Raw genomic sequence first — 14,852 nt, forward strand, 5'->3', positions numbered from 1 at the left:
AGTAATCTGGTTTTAGCAACACTACAAAAAACCGAATAGTAGAAGCAGAAAATAAATCTAAGTCTTTCGAATCGATTATTTCATCTCCGAGAAATTTTGGTACATCGAAAAAAAAACTAGGATTTGTCGGTTACGTCACATATATTATTACATCTATCGAACCGTAAATATAGAAATATCATATAAATCGAACCGGAAGTATAGAAATATCATATATAAATATCATTATATCTCCAGAACCGGAAGTGGCAGCCTTTTGAATTTTAAAATTTGTCCACAATTCAATAGTAGCTTTTGAACGAAACTAGGTTTGCTAAAATCGGCTCAGCCATCTGAGAAAAATGAGCGGTAAAAAAAACAGCGCGTTTTATCGTTTACGTCACTTATAGCGTATACTTGACACACATTTGATCTTTGATCTTGACCCACGATAGTAGCTTTTAAACAAAGCCAAGCTTGTGGAAATCGGTTCAGCCATCTCCGAAAAAATTGAGCGGTAAAAAAAAGACAAACACACACAGACATTTTCCGATCTCGACAAGTTGAGTCGATTAGTATATAATACTATGAGTCTTCGAGGCTGCGTTCTGAATTCGGTTTTTCCAGCAATTCAATTACCTTTTTATAAAGAAAGGCAATAACGATCCTTCCACAACAAAAAGTCCCACCGAAGATTATTTTTCCATCCCAAAAACCGGGGCGAATAGAGATATAGTTCGCATTTCCTTGAATTTACGCTTCGAAGCAATCGTTATAACTCTATATTCATTTTGTAGGATGTTGAACACAAAAGTGCATAAACCTGAAGTCGAACCCAGAAAATTGATTATACTAGACTATACAATTGACATAGATTATGAAAATTGGTTCAACAACTTTGGAGAAATCGAAAGGAATTCCATTCTGGAGACCACTATTTACACTAGCTAGAAAAATTTATTTACCAATTTTTAGATCACTTATAATAGTACAATCCTGTACAATCTAGAAATTTGTTTTCTTTGTCACCCTGTAGATAAGGGATCGGAAGCTGTATCCGAATAGAACAGCAAAACCTAAAGTTCCTAATGAGAAATACTTTCCCCGACCAAGAATTAGAATCGAACCGGCAAATAATAAAGAGAGAAAATACTCATTTAAATAATAGAATATGATTCTAATGAAAGTAATAATCTTCTTCGAGCGAACACAAGACAAACGAATCCTTTAAGAAACAATTGACATGTTTAGGCAATTGAAGGATGTTGAAACTGGTAAAATGACGAATTTACACGGTAAAGAATTTGGTTGATTAACCCTTATGCACTCGAATGGGTACCCGGGTACCTTTTCGAATTTCAAAATAAGAAATTTCTGAGTTAGGTTTAAACTAAGATTCTGCAATTCGGTCAATTCCAAGAACTAGTTGGACCATAACTTCTCATGCTTTGACTTTTCATTTTACAGTAAGGGGGGTCGAATGGGGGGGCTCAAATTTTTTTTATTACGTAAACACCCGAATGGGTACCCGGGTATCCACAAATAAAAATGCTTGTAACTAAGGCAAATTCCATCCGATTTGAATTTTTTCAGTACGGGTAAATTCAGAAATTTATCCACTTTTCGATGGCCGTGTATATTGCTGTAGTAGGTTCTTCTGGTTCCCGTTAATCCGGATTTCCGTAGAATGTTCCGACACTTGTGTTTTCCACCATAAATGTCATTTACTAATTTGAAACTTTTCCAAACCAGCTATTTGAGAAAGGCCGTACCAAAATGAACCTTTTGTAGAAAAATGACGTCATCTAAAGGGTAGTTGGCCTATTCTGGACTTACTCTCATAGAACGAAAAAAAGGAAATATAAATGAATAAAGATTGAGAAATGCTCGACAAAGGGGGAAAGGAGTGGTAGAAAAATTCAAAATTTTATGTTACGTACATAACGGATGCCCCCTGAAATATATAAACATAACAACTCAGCATAGCACTTGATTTCATATAGCAATTCTTAGATAAGATTACAAAAATACGTGAAATCCGTGTATAAATGCCTCGATGTCGGAACTCATTTAGGATATCCGGGTTCCTGGGAACCAGGAGCACCATGTCCATCTTTATGGGTACCAATCCCAAAGAGCTTAAGTTCCTGAATCCAACAGTGCTAAAATTACTTCAATCGGTTGAAAAATGCTCAACTTACAGCGATTTAAAAAAATGGGTACCCGGGTACCCATTCGGGTGGTTAAAGGTGTTTTTTTTTCGAGTGCACAACGGTTAAAGTGAAATTCGTGTGAGGAAAAACGTATGTATTTTCGAAATAATTATTTATTTTTAAAAATATTATCACAGACAGCAATGCAACGAATTTGTGGAGTACAGCCATCACGTTACAGCTATGTTGAATTCAGAGGCTAGCATCTTTAGAAGCAGTTGCACTTCTTCATTCTGGTTCGAAAGTTGCTCCCAAAATGTCACATGGAGGGACAATTCATGTTCAGTACATCCGTGGCCAATATTTTCTACAGAACAGAAAGTAAAATCGATTATTTAAAGTTTATTCTAATTATTCAGTTTTGAAAACTCACCTGCAACTACCTTTCGCAGAAACAACTCGGATCTGAACGACTGAAGGATTTGTTCAAGTGTATTCAGCACACGTTGAAGATTCCAGCTTTTACTAACCACTTCATCCTTCATTACCAGTTCTAGAACCTTCAGTTGTTGAACAATCGTATCCGCATCGGTCACGACGTCTTCCAAAATACCATTCAACAGGCCGAGATTTTTACAGTACAGCTCCAAATTCGGTGGGTACGGATTACAGTTTTCCGTTTTGGGTTCCAGCACACCTTTTTTGATCGATTCGATGGCGTTACAATATTGTGCACCCTTCTGGATGGTAATGTGCCGTTTTTGAATGAGATCGAAAAACTTTTCCACTGCGTCTCTTACCCGGGAGGCACCGACTGTGGTTCCGGATGGAGATGCCGTCGTACGGGGTGATTGAAGACGGCTGTTGGAACTATTGAAACGATCCGGTGTGGAGGCCATTGGGGATACGAGCCGGAAAAAAATATTTCTGGAAACGTTGTGGCCATGAAGTAGAATAGTTTTCATAGAAGCTTTTTCGGTTTTTTATAATGCATGTCGAAACACAAACACAAAATAACCAAATTTACATAGATTTCTGAGATTGTAATTTTTACTACGTCTTAGTAATTACTTTGATACGTCTATCAAACAAGGAATACCAAACGAGCGCTAGTGTAACTAATATAAGGTGGGCACCCCAAGCCCTTTTTTCGAATATTTGGAACTACAAAATGCCGAATGTATTGAGACTACAATTTGTTTTACCACTAGGATTCGTTGAAATCCAAGGAAAGAAAATTACATAGGAGATGAGCAGAACATCAAAACTATAACTTCACATATCTATTTTAAACGTTCATTCGTGTTAATCGCGCCGAAGTAATACTCAATCAGCTCGTCACAGCTTAAACAAATTAATTCAAATTGTTAACCGATTCAATCCATTCAGTAATCATGTAAAAGAAATAAATCAAATGAATTGTGTTCTACAAACTTACCGCTGTTTTTTGTTTACCAATTCAAAGATTGACATTTTCATCAGCAGTCGATAATGTAGAGCCTTTTGTATCCCTTGAACTGTCATTGATTCCCCTCAAGTGACAGCCAGTTGAGTAAAAGAAATAAAGGAGTACATGTAATCTAGTACTACGACAACGGTTCAAATCGACAGTTGTGAAGCTTGAAAGAGGTGACTGAATTATTTCGAATAATAATGTAATATACGATAAAAAGGCGATTTGAGTCATAAAGTTAATGAATAAATGATTGATGTCGCCATTTTAGTCGCCTCTATATAAGCGTAGAAATGGGAAAAGGGTTCAAAGTTTGTATTTGTGTCGTAAATGTTCAACTAAAACGTGCGTATTATTCATAATTTTCTAAATTGTGGATGTGAACAGATTTTGAGTTTTTTAGAATATTCATCGGCTGAATGTTTGGTAGTAAAAGCAGTAGAAGAGAAAATTTATGTAAATGAATAAATAAATGAAATCGATCTCGTTTATTTTAATGTTATCAATTTTAAACAGATAATCATTTTATCCTGAATTAATAAACGACAATAAGCGATTTCTCTAGTTAATCTTTTGTGCTTTGAAGCGATGACGAACAGATTGACCAAAAACTGATAGCTGAGCAATAAACAGACAATTACATTTGGATTCTTACAGCCTCTGCCAGGGCGATTCTCCACTAATCCGAATATTTTAAGTTTTAGCAGAATTTTCTTGAACGATTCTTCACTCATATTGTTCTTTTTAGCCTGTACAGCAGAGTTTCCAGGTCGTTTTTTTAAGGTCACATCACCGGCCACAAACGGTTGTTGCATTGTTGCCAGACTCTTGCCGGAATGCAAGTGTACAAGTGGGATCACGTTGCGTCATGTCAATCTAAGCCAAAACCGAAAATCGGTACTTATCTAGCAAAAACAAAATCTAGACTGGTCTCAAAACTACACAAATCGATAGTCAATTTCAGAAGGTAGCCCGTTTTCGATTAACGACGAGAGAAAATAGTCATATGCTCAAAAGTGGATCTCACTCATTTTTCTCAGAGTTTGCAAAACCGATCTTTCCAATCTTAGAATCAAATGAAAGGTTTGGTCTCATGCTCTTACCAAAAATTAAATAAAATTTCAAAATTTGAAAAAAGAAAAATAAACTAATAGAGTTTGTACGTCATGTTAGTTGGTGGCCGTACGAACCGATTTAGATTATACCGGTTCTCGGGTTTCGGTGCTGGAATTACATATAATAGTGAACTCTCTTCGTTTTCTTAAGGATGACCTACGCGAACAAATCACTGTTTCATTCTGTAGGTTATCCTAGTTAATGCACAAACAATCCCTTGGTTTCTTTAAAAATTGAAGAGAAACATTTTGAAAAGAACACCACAGTATTATATATATATATATATATATATATATATATATATATATATATATATATATATATATATATATATATATATATATATATATATATATATATATATATATATATATATATATATATATATATATATATATATATATGTATATGAAAAATGCAGAATTACACCACTAGGTGGATTAAAACAGGTTTTTGATTTATTTTCAAAGGGAAAAATCTGTTTCTGTTGAAAATCATCACCATATCCATGACTTAAAGTAATCAACTTAGCTTAACTTTTAATGAATACCAAACGAAACACAGATTGAGAATCGCTAGATAGTAAAATGGGATTACGAAAAACGAAAACCCTCCAAATCTATTCGAATTGCTAGAATTATTCTACCATTTTAATTATCCTGGGATTTCAATATTGAACACGTCTCAGAAGACAGTTCGATTGAAAATTGAAATGTGTGATTCCTTCTAACTATGAGATAAACCGAGCACCTCTTAATTATGGCTAAACATCATACTTGGTTCAAATTTGGGTTATTCCCAAAGAAGAGAAAAGAAGTGATTCAAAAAATATTGAAACTTACCCTTTTCTGCAAGATTTTTGTTTCGAACTATAGAAAACAACCATTTTCTGGAGCAGGGATATTTTTAATAATGGAGTAAGCAAGTACTCGATTGTCAAATTTTTACCTAGATTCGAAACTATTCATGAAACGGTCCTCAGCAAAAACAGGTCTAATAAAAGAAAAAAAATCAACCAATATATACTCATAAAAATCATCGATTTCAGAAGTGGCACTTATTTTTGTCATATATATACCTCATACTCGATTTATAATACTTATTTTGAAGACTTTTTTCAGCATTTTAGTCAGTAAAACTTTTTTTAGAAAATATAAAATGAGAAAATGCACTGTGTGTTTAGTTTAACTCAAACCAAATAAATAAAAGAATTTAAAAAAAAATGTTGATGAGGACACTCTATTTTGCCTATCAGTTTCTACGTTGCTGCGTATTATAACATCAGATATAATCATTTCATATGTACTCTCTTAGAAAAAATGAAATTTACATTTGACATAAATTAAAACATGCCGTTAACTGTGAAGGTAATGATATGACTTATCTTTACATACTTTGAATTACGAATGTAATCGCAAGTCACTAATCCATTATATTTCAGTTGCTGCTCAATAAATGCTCCATATTTGTCGATCGGATGAATTTGTAGGCATTGGGCGGGCTTAGATTCTTTGGAATAAGACCCATCTTGCTACAACGGCTTTACAGTGTTTCTCGACGGTAGTTACAGATAGCCAAATCAGCCAAACCTTTGCTGGTGCTGGTAGTATGGCCTTTTCGTTCTTGCAAAACTTAGAGTTTATTGGCTCAAATTTTACAACAACTTTCATTTTTCGTCCGCATCGGCAAATTGCTGAAAAATCAGATTTTTTTTTGATGAACTTACCAGCAGAAATGAGAGGTTGCTTTTCAAACATAATCAAAATGCATGTTAACATACACTTTGAATTTTGAGGGCCTGGAGAGAGTGTCTCAACTAAAACTTCCGATCCTGTTGGTAGTGACAATTCAGAGCACTTTTCAGTGCTACAGATCATCATAAAGAATTAATTGCATCAAATTATCAAAATGGAAGTAGACAAAGTTTGCTCCGTCACTAACACATTCAATTACGGCTCACGCAATGCGAAAATGAATATGTTGATGTTGAATATATCTTTATACTAGTATGGGTATCGTTTGTAAATATGCCGTGCGAAACAGGGTTGCCACGTATACAAATTAATCTGTATTTTTATTATGAAGAACTATACTGGTTATTTCACGATATTTAATTGTGTTTCAGAATGTTCAATGAATCTGAACTTTAGTTTAGGTGCATCGTTTCAAATTCTAGTAGTGAAAAAGGGGAATGCTTGCACAATTCATACAATTGATCAACTAATTCATATTCGGAAGTGTTAAGGAACATGCCAGTTGTTTTCGTATTCACGAAATCCAATTGAATTATTTGAGATTGTCACACAACTGAAAATTTTATCATAAAATTGTGATCATATTTCCGATGGCATGTAGCAAAAATTATGTAGATTCGTTAGATACAACAAGAGATATTCACGATCCAAAACTTATAACTCCCTCAGAGGATAAATTTTGAAAAGGCGCCCCATAGTAAAGTAAGTCGTATTCACGACAAAAAAAATTAAAATTGATAAGCATATCTAAAAACAAAGTCGATTTACTTTGAACCCTTTTTCAACCTCACTGAGCGCAATGACTTGTTGCTTTTTGTTGCTTCTCTCACTCATTTCTATTGGCTTTAGTCAAGCAAGGAAAACTTGTGGAATGAAGTGTTAATCGTAGCCTGATTTTCCGCCCAGCCTTACTCAACCGGAACGAAACACCTTTACTTAGCAGTGGCATTACCAGAAGAAAAGCGAGAACGCGCGGGTTAAAATAAGTGGATGGAAAAACGGTTGTTTTTCTTTTGATCCAACCTTATCCCATCCCATCCCATCCATCGGATCGAAGGATCGGCGAACGGTGAACGATGACGGTGTCGTTAAATAGCTGATTACGGTGATACGGTTGGTGAACATAACACTTCTGGTTTGAAACTTTCGATACCACCTTGCTGCTGGCGACTGCAGGAGTTCGGGTCGATTTACGGAGAGATTAATTTGTATTATTAAACATCGTGCTGTGAGGAAATCTTTTGAAGTTATGGTTTATCGTGTTTGTCGCTGATATTGTCGCTACCCTGCAGCTGTGTCCGCATCGGACGACAATCGTTTGATTTTTGTTATGATTACTAAAAGGGGATAGCTTTGACAATCGAAGCAAAAAAAATGGCTTTTCTATTTGAATAAGCTTCGTTCTCACCGCGGAGCTGGTCAAGGACCAAAGGCTGTGATTCCGAGGAAGGGAGGGGAATGTTCGCAATATTGAACCATTTATAGGGTAACAAATCACGTCTTGCGCGATATAAAATATTTAAAACTCACTTTCTAATCAATATCATTAAATACTGAATGTAATCTTAATGATATTCATTCGCGCACAAAGAAAGTTGAATAATTCCTCCTAGGATTGTCGTCAGATAAATATCATTATGAAAATTTGCAGTACTAGAACACAACCGTCGCGTCATTTATATCAATTTTTTTAATTGAATGTCTCGGATCTCGCTGGTATCATGTAGATACATTTTTCTATTCATTTGTTATTTAGTCTTTGAGAAGCACTTCTTGTGAACTTTTCATTTACGCGGCTTTCAAGGTTGAGCTTAGTACATGAATCATGTTCGGATCTACTTCCTGGACAGTGGCGTACCGGGGAAATTTGGCGCCCGGGGCAAAATAAGCAAAGCTGAACTCCATCTCCGGAAATATGATTTGGGCAATTAATTTCAAAAACAAGGTGTTTTTGCATTTTAAAAGAATTTAACAAAACTTTAAAAAAATGCGACTAAGAAGGAAATCTTTTTTATCGAAAATGCCGATACAAATGACTTAAAAATTTTTTATATACAAGCTGTAAAAGATTTCTCAGAGATGGCTGAACCGATTTACACAATCTCGAATTCAAATGAAAGGTCTTATGGCCCCATAGTCTGCTATTGATTTTCATCCCTATCAGACTTCCGGTTCCGGAGTTAGATGGAAAAAAGTGAAAATTAGAAAAAAGTGCATTTTTTTGAAACGGCTCAACCGATTTTCACAAACTAAGATTCAAATGAAAGATCTCATAGTTTTCTAGAAATTTGTAGAACATTTTATCAGGATGCGACCTCCGGCTCTGGAACTGAAGCGTGATAAGTGGAAAATTACCAATTTCATTCGTATTTATTCACGAACGATGGTCAAAAAACAGGTACAAATCTCATAAAGCTGTCTGATGAATTCTTCTAGTTTGCAGAACTTGTTAGTTTGTGGGCATAAAAACTTAATTCGGCACTACGGTCCCCCCTTTTCCTGTTCCGGAAGCACCGAAAATGGTGAAGAAAAACTCCAAAATAGAATTCACTTCTCAGCGATGCTTCAACCGATTTTCACAAATCTTGATTTGAATTAAAGCTCATATTATCTTTAAATCTACTGTGAAATTTCATCCGGATCCGACTTCCAGTGCCGCTGTTACAGGGCGATGAGTGTCCCCAAGTAGCACGTTATATTGCTGTCCTGTATTTTTGTACTGATTGTGCAATTTATCAAATTAGTTTATATTACTATTCTAGCAACTGTTGTGTTATGGAAAAAGCGCAATTTTTTTTTGTTGTGCGTTGTTACGATCATTTATTAACAATTATTGTGCAACTGATACAAAAGCTCAAGCATCGATCCCATTACAAATGCTGCAATCGATCCCATTACAATTGCTGCAAATAGTGAAATTCCTATAAAATCCTATATCAATTCCTATAAAAATAACAATCTATTCTTTTCAATTAATATGATCGGAATAGTGTTCAAAATATGTATAAGAAAGCTATCAAACATTCATACACCTTTTCAGACGATTTTAATCATATTGATGTTTCAATTAATCTGAAAAATCTCGAAATGAATTTTTCTTCAATATTTTCAACATGGCATCGAGGGTAACAGTGTGTTGAAAAGAAAATGGTTCACCCAAAGTAATGATTTATTTTACCTAAATAAAAGAAAATATAAACATGTACATATTGAAAAGAAAAATTTTTGTTTTTATCAAAATAGTTGTTTTTATTTTTATCAAACTCGTTGACTTAAACAACAATACAATTTAGTCTTTCATCTTAGTGAACCCGACTTTTGTGATACGCACTGTAGGTGTACTTTAGTTTCAAAAACAAGTTGCTCAAGCGGTGATATATAACTATGATGAACTTAACTTTTCTTGAGGACGGGTATAGCGTGATGGGTAAGTCGATGCCCTTTCACGTAGCCCACCTGGGTTCGATCCCAACCCCGCACATAGGGTCACATAGAAAATTTTTCTGGCCCGAAGAGGCGAATGACCCTAAGGTAAAACCCTCTATAATCGAAACAAAAAAAAACTTTTCTTTCAATATCTTTAAAAAGTGATGTCAAGCCTGTTCATTTTTTTCGCGAGATAAAAACCGGATACAAATTATCTTATTGTTTTTTTTTTGCATATGTAATACTGTATTTCTGGAACTTTTATGATAATATTCTCGTGTCGGCAAGTTTTGCGTTCATTTCAAGCAGATAAATCTGGTACAACTTATTTGCAAGTTTCGAATTGTGTTTCAAAAAATGAAGAAATCTGCACACACTGACCTAATATTTCATGAGGCAACCAAGACTTTGCGGACTCGGCTGCAAAATTGTTTTTACTGCAAGGTTTTCAATTCGGCTTACAATTTTTTGTCTTGCGGATAGCATAATTTCACTATTTTTTTCTTCACAAGAGATAAACAGCCATTTCGGCATATATTGAGTCGGATACAATTATGACAGTCATTTGGAAAATTTTTGATAAGGTGAACAATTGTTTTAGTTACATGACGATGTGAAATTTTTTGCTGAGCTTCTATAACTGCTAGTGTAACGTGGGCAAGTTGGTGATTTGCTGCACAATTGTTTCAGATGTACCTTAAATTGTTCTATAGTGATATTTTGGGTAGTATTGTAAAACTTAACAGTGATAAGTTGCACAACCGATTTTAATATATTTGAAAATTTTTCTGAACTTATCTAACATAAAAAAACAATTCTAAAACAATAGTAGAACCTCTCGAAATATGTATCAAACCGAAAAAAGAAGAAAACACAAAACGAACTATGCGTGATTTGTTATCTTTCGTACACGCTAAGAAGAAATCGAAACGGTTACGGATGTCTCCTACTCCTGTGTGATATTGGTAAAAGACGGTGCTGCGGTTGATAAAAATTTTGGCTATTCTATGATAATGCGACCGAAGGAATTAACGAATGTCATTGAATTAAAACTTATTTGAAAAAAATATGCAATTTTCACAGCCGGTAGTGCAGTAATACCGTTCCAGTTGTGTAGTGATGTCAATAATAATAACAATTATTGTAATAATAATAATAATAATAATAATAATAATAATAATAATAATAATAATAAAAATAATAATAACAATAATAATAATAATAATAATAATAATAATAATAATAATAATAATAATAATAATAATAATAATAATAAGGATCTCACATTATTTGTTAGGATCTCACACACTTTCCTTCAAGATGGCCAAATAGATAAACACAAACTTACAGGTCCAAAGGAAGAGTCTTAAAGTTTCATACGGAATTCCTAAATTTGTTGTGGTTACTATTTCCGGTTCCGGATCTACAGGGTAAACTGGATTTGTTGAGTTTGTTAGATTAAGTCCGAACAAACTTTCCTATTTCTATTCAATGAACAGTAGTTTTGGCGAATTACACAATAATATTTATAATATTATGAGTAATATGAGAAAGGCATCATTACACCACTAGGTGGAATAAAACAGGTTTTATTAATTGCGTTTGGTTAACTTTATTTAAGAAAAACTTATATTGATCACAAAAAAAAATCTATCTGAACACATTTCGACTTTTAAGCTTAAAAATTATATGACGAAAAAAAAACATAAATAATATTTTGTATGTCGATGTTCTAAAACCCAACATATCGAATATCGAACAGCACGTCGATTTTGAGTAGATATAGTGAGCTAAAAAAGAATTCTATATTTTAGTTCTGATTCTCGGATGCCAATCCTTGCTCATAAATGTTGAATGGGAAAAATATCAACAAATTGTAACAAGACACAAACGTGTTTTTTTTCTGTTTCCATGTGACTGACATATAATCAAATAAATTATTCGTTACTGTCAAATTGTTTGGCATCCCCCGGTAAGTCGTACAAGCTCCGTCTCTTACGCTTTTCACAGGTTACATAGCAGTTATAATGCTCGACGCTATGTCTTCAACTTGTTCCATGAAATTGTTTCATATAAGTCTCTGTCATTGAAGTGTAAGTGTAACGTGTGCTACGATCACTCTACTGCAGTAAACTTCACATTGTAACGCTGTTGCACCGAATGGGCATTAGCCTTCGTCGTTCATTCGTTTTTCTTTCTATCGAAGCTCAGTTTAACTACCATCGTCAGTTGATCTCTTGAAACAAAAAATATCTCTTTCAATTGAATAAGAGTGCGGTATTCAAATGAGGTTTTTGTAAATATTAGAATTGGTTCAAGATAATTGATGAAAGGTAAACCAGTCATGATAACTGAAATATCAATTACAAAATTAACATAAACTAATTGTTTCCTCTTTCAGTTTTCATTTTTAATATTTTGAAACACATCTAAATACATTCCAAACAGTCGAAATTATCGATTTTAACTTGCTGGTGATAATCGAAAACTCAAATAAAAACCGCCTCCCTTTATTTATCATTATGGCCGGAGAGAGTTTTGTGTTATCGAGTTGATGTTTATGCCTACATTCATTCACACTTGCTCACTACCCTCAGTGAAAACAAGGAAGACAATGAAACAGGTAGACTACTTGGCACTACAAACTGAGTGGAGGAAAACTGACGATGAACTCTGGGAGGTTCGGAATCAAAAGTGAAATGCATGAGAAGGGATATGCTGAAAGTCAATGGCCATAAATTTCATTTTCATCTAATAATATTCGATTGACATGAAATTTTACCTTACCGGATGGGATTACGTCGTGTCAATGTGACAGATGTGCATAGTATTGAGGTCCCGAAGTTGTACTTGAAAATATGCACGTTGTTGCATCCAATGATCAGATAGGTTATACTTGCGAAAGGTTGTTTTTGTTCGAGATTTTCTCGGATTTGAGACGGATTCATTTCACCTTTGTCAAAGCGGTATGTTGAAGGTCGTAGAAAAAATGCTTCATCATTAATATCGTGTTATACGAAAAAGAAAAACATTTCCCATAGGATAGAAGCATGTATCATCGAAGTGTTCCGAAGTTGATGACACCCGGGCTGAGAGCGGTCTGGCAGTGCAGATGTGTGTTGTGATTTGAGAGAAAATGCTCAGGCTCGTGCCATAAATGTTCGTTTGTCGTTAAAGTAATCAAAAAAACAAAATCTACAAAGAGAAATAATCTGACACCACCATTCACTTTCGTCTGCAAGCTACGGGAGACGTCGCTTCTGATGCGAAAGAAAAAAAAACTGTTTATATTAGAATTTCATTCTATTTCGGTCAGCTTTTGTGAGTTTTTAGTTCACACTGTTATTCGTGAATTATCCAGCATCGAGAATTGCTCGGTTTTTTTTTGTAGTCAGATTCTTTCCTACAGTTCCGAACTCGGTGAGAACCATGCTGCCACGTTCTGTCTGGTAAAATTTATTAATATCACCTTAACCACTGTCACGTAACTCATCCGCCTTTCATTTGCAGGTTGCTGTCAATCGTATTTGTTTCGACGCAGGCCACCATCGAATACCAGTGCACCGCCTACCGATCCGACACCGAATGTATGATCGAGAATGTGTTTTATCACCCGGGTCAACAGATCAGTTTTCCCAATGGATTCCGTCACTTCCGGTTCGGCAAGGCAAAATATATGAGTGGCCAGGAATCGAATATCACGACGTTTGATGGTTCTCTGTACAAAGCCATGCATCGCCCGGAAAGTGTTGAAATGACTAATGTCAAATTGAAACACGTCGTTCTACCCGAAACACTGAAAACCGGAAGTTTCGCGAGCAATCAAATCCAAAGCATAGAAACTGATGTTGATAAAATATATCAGATCACTATTCTGGATTTGGATTCGAATTTGTTTTCCAACATCAGCAACATCAGTGCTCTGATTAATCTCGAGGTGCTCAATTTACAAGACAATGAAATCTCCACCGTCGATGAGTCCGTGTTCTTGCCGTTGATTAAACTGAAACGATTGTATCTGAGTTACAACCCCATTCAAATGTTGCCGTGGAACAAACTGCCTCCGTCATTGACGCATCTGGATTGTTACTCGTGTTCGCTTAGGGCGATCAATTTCACCAACTCAAGCTTTCCTTACTTGGAATACCTGAATTTGCAGAGGAATTACATACAGGATTTAAATGTGACACAAATTCTCGTGGCTGCTCCTAACCTAAAGGAGGCATACTTAGTGGATCGTCAAACCCCGAAAGACACGGCAGCCCAAATTGTGCAAATACTACAGGAACGGGGCATCACTCATCATTTGGTAAAATGTTCTGCCAAGGAGCAATACGCGGACGGAAGGTGCACCAAAAGTCAATCGGTAACCGGCAGCGTGTGGTTGGTTATTCTAATTACGTCGATTACGGTGCTGATCGTCACACTGGTGGTGTATTTGATGCACTATTGTTTACGCGAAAGTGATCAATCGTGAGCTTGATTTGCTTTCGGACGCGTCGGGTGCTCCTCGAGCTAACTGTTTGTAAAATAATGGTTCAGTTTTCAGTGTTTGTATGAATAAAATTGAAAGTTTTCATGTCAAATCAAATAAGGTTTAGTAATTAATAGTTGCGATTCACATGAGACAGTAGTTCGAAATTTTGACAATGCTGTTGATAATGTGAAGGAAAATGGTAATGTGCATTCAAATGGGATTGATGTATTGACAGTGTTAAATATAGACAATAATAAAATCTTGTGTGAGAGCCGCTCATAATATAAAAATCCTGACATTTTTCAGAAGCATTTCTAGAAAGGCGTAAATGAAGGAAGCTATTTTGAACATTGGCATTAGCATTCGTCTTGCAATTTACTATAGATTTCACTGTCATTCTGCGTTGACACAAAATGATACTGGTATGGGGTAAGAAGGAGAGCTAGGTCAAGTGCAAAACGAACCTCATTGATCATCAAAGTACGCTGTAATCT

General features: G+C 35.1%; 2 protein-coding genes across 2 annotated transcripts; one reads left to right on the forward strand and one right to left on the reverse strand.

The window, feature by feature from the left end:
- Positions 1 to 2,287: 2,287 nt before the first annotated feature.
- Positions 2,288 to 3,611, reverse strand: LOC131430200 (uncharacterized). Its single transcript, XM_058594948.1, has 3 exons — positions 3,571 to 3,611; positions 2,566 to 3,059; positions 2,288 to 2,499 (listed from the first exon to the last, which is right to left on the reverse strand). The coding sequence occupies exons 1-3, from the start codon at positions 3,609 to 3,611 to the stop codon at positions 2,363 to 2,365; spliced, it is 672 nt and encodes a 223-aa protein (XP_058450931.1). The 3' UTR covers positions 2,288 to 2,362.
- A 9,516-nt stretch (positions 3,612 to 13,127) lies between these two features.
- LOC131427036 (leucine-rich repeat-containing protein 15-like) lies at positions 13,128 to 14,571 on the forward strand. Its single transcript, XM_058589917.1, has 2 exons — positions 13,128 to 13,330; positions 13,392 to 14,571. The coding sequence occupies exons 1-2, from the start codon at positions 13,311 to 13,313 to the stop codon at positions 14,356 to 14,358; spliced, it is 987 nt and encodes a 328-aa protein (XP_058445900.1). The 5' UTR covers positions 13,128 to 13,310; the 3' UTR covers positions 14,359 to 14,571.
- The last annotated feature ends 281 nt before the right edge of the window (positions 14,572 to 14,852 follow it).

The sequence above is a fragment of the Malaya genurostris genome, chromosome 2, assembly GCF_030247185.1.
Source record: "Malaya genurostris strain Urasoe2022 chromosome 2, Malgen_1.1, whole genome shotgun sequence".
Taxonomy (NCBI): Eukaryota; Metazoa; Arthropoda; class Insecta; order Diptera; family Culicidae; genus Malaya; species Malaya genurostris.

What these genes read in the sequence shown, in the direction of transcription:
- LOC131427036 (XM_058589917.1), top strand. Translation starts at nt 13,311, where the DNA reads ATGCTGCCACGTTCTGTCTG. An exon ending in ATGCTGCCACGTTCTGTCTG is followed by an intron (nt 13,331 to 13,391) that starts GTAAAATTTATT and finishes TTTCATTTGCAG; the next exon opens with GTTGCTGTCAATCGTATTTG.
- LOC131430200 (XM_058594948.1), bottom strand. Translation starts at nt 3,611, where the DNA reads ATGAAAATGTCAATCTTTGAATTGGTAAACAAAAAACAGCG. An exon ending in TTGGTAAACAAAAAACAGCG is followed by an intron (nt 3,060 to 3,570) that starts GTAAGTTTGTAG and finishes CAACGTTTCCAG; the next exon opens with AAATATTTTTTTCCGGCTCG. An exon ending in TCTGCGAAAGGTAGTTGCAG is followed by an intron (nt 2,500 to 2,565) that starts GTGAGTTTTCAA and finishes TCTGTTCTGTAG; the next exon opens with AAAATATTGGCCACGGATGT.